General features: G+C 43.6%; 1 protein-coding gene across 1 annotated transcript; it reads left to right on the forward strand.

The window, feature by feature from the left end:
* Positions 1–1,206: 1,206 nt before the first annotated feature.
* On the forward strand, positions 1,207–3,348 carry CD59 (CD59 molecule, complement regulatory protein). The gene is made up of 3 exons (XM_010080144.1): positions 1,207–1,261; positions 1,915–2,016; positions 3,155–3,348. Exons 1-3 carry the CDS (start codon positions 1,207–1,209, stop codon positions 3,346–3,348), a joined length of 351 nt encoding a protein of 116 aa, XP_010078446.1.
* The last annotated feature ends 1,640 nt before the right edge of the window (positions 3,349–4,988 follow it).

Here is a 4,988-nt window from a genome sequence, read left to right on the forward strand (position 1 = left end):
GTTTCTCTTAGTTTTCCTGCTCAATGGTAGGTCCTACAGACAGGAAAAAAATAGTGAGCTTTTTGGGGTGTGGTTTGTTGGTTTTTTTTTTTTTTTTTTTCCAGTAGAAAAATTAACTAGACTTAAAGCTGAGAAGGATTTCAGTATTCTTTTACTTTGAAACCATCTTTTTAAGTCCACAGTCAGTCTTCTGGGAGGAAAAAACCTCCATCCCAACGTCATTATGGTCTGCACGCTAGACCCTTAGCTGCAGGTAGCTTCGAGCAGCGTTCACAGGGTCAGGAGCAGCAATGCGACTGTTCCACTGCCCTCTTATCGCAGGTGAAACTTCTTATCGGAATGCCTTTAATTCTTTGGCACTTCTCATCCCACTTGGGCTTTGAAGACAAACGTGCAATCCTGCCCTCCTGGCACGAGAAGGGTCCTTCTCTCCCTCTCTGCCCCTGTCTCTGCTTCCTACCTGCTCTGAACAGCCCACTCTGCAATAGCAGGGATTTTTTCGTAGTAGATGTCATTGTTTGGAGTTCAGACTCTCTGGGCAGAAGTCTGGCTAATAAAACCTGCTTTGGAGTTGCTTACGGTAAAAAAAAAAAAAAAAATCCTGGCATTCCTATCTCTATGGATTACGGGGGGGCTGGAGCCATCGCTGCGGGCACTCGGGGGGGTTATTGCGTGGTGACACCTTGGAGAGGAGGGGAAAAGCCCCTTTAGTGCAGAGAAATCTTTTGTAACCCTGTGAGAGAGAAGAAAGGAGCGCAGTCTGGCTCCAGGGTTGTTGGGGAATAAATAAAAAAAATAAAAAAAAAAAAAAGAAAAAGAATTTGAGACCTGAATGGCCTCTCTCTTTGGGGAGATGTTTGTAGCTGTGAGAAACAGGGAGACCTGTTGAAAGGTGTAATCAGAGGGGAGAGAGCGGTCTACAGCCTGTTGGGGCTCAAATCTCAGTTCTTAGAATAAAATCTCAGTTCTCAGAATAAAGCCCCTCTTCTCAGAATAAAAATCCGTCCTCAGCAAGTGCTAAGTTATTTTTCTCTCCTCTTTTTCACTTGTCCCATGCCTTCAGTTCTGCCCTGAATCAAGTTTCGAGACCTCGATTCTCACCATGTATTTTGCTAGTTTCATGGATTCAGATATTTGTGCTGTTTAGATAGAACCCACCTGTGACGTCTGTTTGTGCCTCCCCGTTAGGGAAGAAGCACGCCCAAGATGAACCGCATCCTGCTGACCGCCTGCATGGTCCTGGTGGCTTTCTGTAGCTCTGGTGAGTACAAGGGAGGCACTTTCCTGATGGGATGTTACAACAGGGGCTGAGGAAATCATGGAAAAAATGTCAGAGAAGGAAAAATAACGAATAAGGCTTGCGTTATTGAATACCGCTTTGGGGAATGACGTAAGTCTTGAAGGAGGGTTTAGTTTCTTTGGTCAGATGCTGGAGATGCTGCTGCTTCGTGTGGCAGCCGACTGTTGTGGTTTGCTGCTGAAGGCTGGGTTCCTGTTGGGTGAATTGGGAACTCGGTGGGTAGCACGAGAGCGAAGTGAGATGAAATACGAAAGAGAGGGAAGAAAATTCTGCTGAAAGCGTCTCTTCTTGTCTGTCCTTCTGGGAAAGGCAATCTTGAAGAGCAGATGAAAGAAGCAAACATTTAATGTATTATTCTGCAGGGTCATAAAGGTAAGTGCTTTTAAAATGACTTAAGTGTGGGCTTCAAAACCTTCCTTTCCAAATAGCCGGTCTCAAGGATTGTAGATTTTTAGCATGAGTCTAACAACCAGGCATATGCTTTGTGACCGTGTGACCATTAGATGCAGACAGTGGTTCGGTTTTTTTGTTTTTTTTTTTTTTTTTTTTCCTTTTTAATGCTGCTACCGTTCCCACGCTTTATAATTCAGTGAACGCAAACCCTGTCTCCTCAGGTTATGCCCTCAGGTGTTACCACTGCGAGAACAGCCCTTCCTTGTGCAAGACCAACAGCACTTGCTTAGCGTCTGAAGATACTTGCCTGCAGATGAAATTTGGTGGGTATCCTGTCCCACGGACCTCAGACAAACGCGGTTCGATCAGGCTGCGTTGCCTGGGTGCTTCTCATCTGGCCTTAGCCTGCATGTTCTAGCCTCGCTCAAAGGAAGGGTGCGGATACTCTTGAAGGTCGTGCTTATAGTAAATTGATGTATTTTGGCTTCCAAGCAACTGATAAAGATAATGAGGATTTGGATGGCTGATTTGTGCTTGTACAAGCATATACAGATATCTATATATCCAGATTAAAAAAAAAAAAAACCAACAAAAAAACACCAAAAACCCCAAAAAACCCAAACCAAAACAAAAAAACCCCAAAAATAAAAATAAACAACAAAAACCTCGCCACCTAAGGGAGCTGGGAACAAGTAGCAATGACTTTCAAATACAAAACTTTTGCCCTGAACTTGTTACGCTTTAAAAAGAGATAAAGCATGTGTAACCCTGAAAATAAACCTGCAGGTGAAGACTCAGTCCTTTACGAATTGACGCTGTTAAATAGAGGGTGAAGTCACCTGCATCTCGGGAAGATGGTCAGGGATATTCAGGGCATAGAGGTACTGCTCTAGTTGTTACATAAGGTTTTAAATAACTCTTTTACTACAAGTGGCAGGAGTTTCATTGGAAAACCAGAAGCACCGAGTCGACTGAAATAGTCTCCTGGGAACCAGGATGGGATGGGGCTGCTCTGTTCCTCAGGGTGGTCCCTGCTAAAGCTCATGACTTGGCATGGAGGAAGGAAAGCTGCGAATTTTAAAAGGAATTTTCCCTTTTGCTGTTTCCCCTGAGCCTGAACCTTGCTGAACACAAACCGTAGGCGCTCCAGCGCGCAGCCTGCGGCGGTTGGCCCTTGGCAGAGTCGGGAGTGTCCCGCTAGGGAGGGTGGAAGATGAGATGTTTGGTGTCTGGGGGAATGAGGGAGGCAGGGTGGGTTGGAACTCACTGATCTTTAAGGTCCTTTCCAACCCAAACCATTTTGTGATTCCACCCTGTATCTCCCAGTGGGTCACTGGGACTGAATTGGGAGCACTGGTGAGCTTGGGCTAGAAATCTTTCTTGACCTGCTCTCTCTCTCTCTACCAAAAATGGTATTGCTTTCAATATTCTCTTAATCCATTTAATTTATTTTTTTTCTAGGTAAATTGAGAACTTCCTCCTGCTGGAAGGCATCCCAGTGCAGTATGAACGATATCGCTGAATTCTACCAGTTGGATAATTTTGAATTCTTTTGCTGCCAACACGACTTGTGCAACGAGAGCGCAATGACTGGGGTTGACAAAGCAGCCTTCAGTATTGCCTCCGCAGTGACCATCTTATGGATGCTCCTGTAATAATCCCCATTTGTACGCCGTACTTTCAGGCTGAAATGACACAAAATCATTAACTCTCTTTCTGAATTGTACTTCTCGCATTTCAGTTCCTAGCCGTGGGCAGAAACATTCCCTTTTACATTTAAATTTTATTTTCTAAGGTTCCATCTGTTGAATCACTGTCTCCTTTGCGGGAAGGAGACATCTACTGTTACCAGTTAGAGGGAATTCAGGTCTTCTGGCCTGTCCTGTTCATGGGGAAAATAACTTGTTATGAAGTGGTGGTATCTTGTGGAGAACCTGGGCAAACTTCAGTGGGTGGTGTGAAAGGGAAGGAATACTGTAGGTTTTATGCTGGAAAAAAATAATTTCCTGCTGTCCCATAAATTGTAATTATTTTTGGTTGGGATTTCCGTTGTTTGTTTGTTCTTGGATGCTCCTTTGTCATACACGAAGCATTGGATTTGCCCTCGACACAAGAAGTGTCAGATCATGAGTATAAACTTGCTGCAGTCTTCATGATGAGTATGGAAATATTTAGTTTTAAGGGATGTAGACTCTTTGTTCCCATCACTGCAACTTTTTTTTTCTTTTCCTTTTTTAAGCCAATGATACAACCTTGTAAGTACTGTTATTTTGGGAGAAAGCATCTACGTTTCTTAAACCAAAACCAAAATAACGCTGTAAGAGAAACACTTTCCCCTCTTTTTATATCCCTCTGAGCATGCAGACAGCGTGTGCAAGGTCTGTGGGGTTTTTTTCCATATATTTTATCCATGTCTAGGATTTTAACTAAGCATGTGCTTTGCACTGAATATTTATCGGTCTACTGAAAATTCTTTATAAAATGCTAAGGAACAGAAAAAGGGACATGTAGTTTATTTTTATTGGCTTTATTTTTGTTGAAAACAATGACGTGCTCAACCTAAGCCTTCAAGCTTCCACCTAAGAGTATTAAACAAAACCTTGCAGAACTTTCTGGTTTGACTTTTATGCAACTCTATATATGCCAATACAAAACACACGTGTATTTATATAGCATGAATAAACACCGCTCGGTCTGTATGTGCAGGAGGTCTGAAGCTGAACTATTCCGTCTGTTGCTCTGCCTCAGTGGTGGAGACGGACCCTTGACACTTCTCCGGTACCTGGGGACCCTCAGCCGGGTACAATGACAAATTCTCTTTGTTCTCTGCTGGAGCTCCAGGCATGTCCTCACGGAGCCGTGGTCCATTGCCAATGGTGTACTCTCTTTCTGTGGGTGACACCAGGTCACCCAGTGACACCAGTTCACCCAGTCACGTCGAGGGCGTTGCTCCCACTCCATGATGTGTTCTGCAGTGTATCTTTTGGGTGAGCTTATCTTCGCTATGAAAGCATCCTGGGCTCTCTCTGGTCACTCAAAATATGGAAGTCATGCTGCCTTTGATTAATAAAAATGTCAAAAAAGAAGATGTGGAGAGCGTGGTTATTTATCAGTGTGCTACTGACAGCACCTTGTGTTAGACAAGCTGAGATTCCCTGTGCTCACATCATTTGTGTTGCAGCACTTTTCCTCCACTATGTTGTCAATATCTCTCTTTTGATGGTCGGCACTTTTGATTGCCATACGGTCTGCATATGGAAAATAGTATTTTTTTTTGTTTTCTTTTTAGAAGTGC

The sequence above is a fragment of the Pterocles gutturalis genome, unplaced genomic scaffold, assembly GCF_000699245.1.
Source record: "Pterocles gutturalis isolate BGI_N339 unplaced genomic scaffold, ASM69924v1 scaffold2014, whole genome shotgun sequence".
In the NCBI taxonomy this organism is placed as follows: Eukaryota; Metazoa; Chordata; class Aves; order Pterocliformes; family Pteroclidae; genus Pterocles; species Pterocles gutturalis.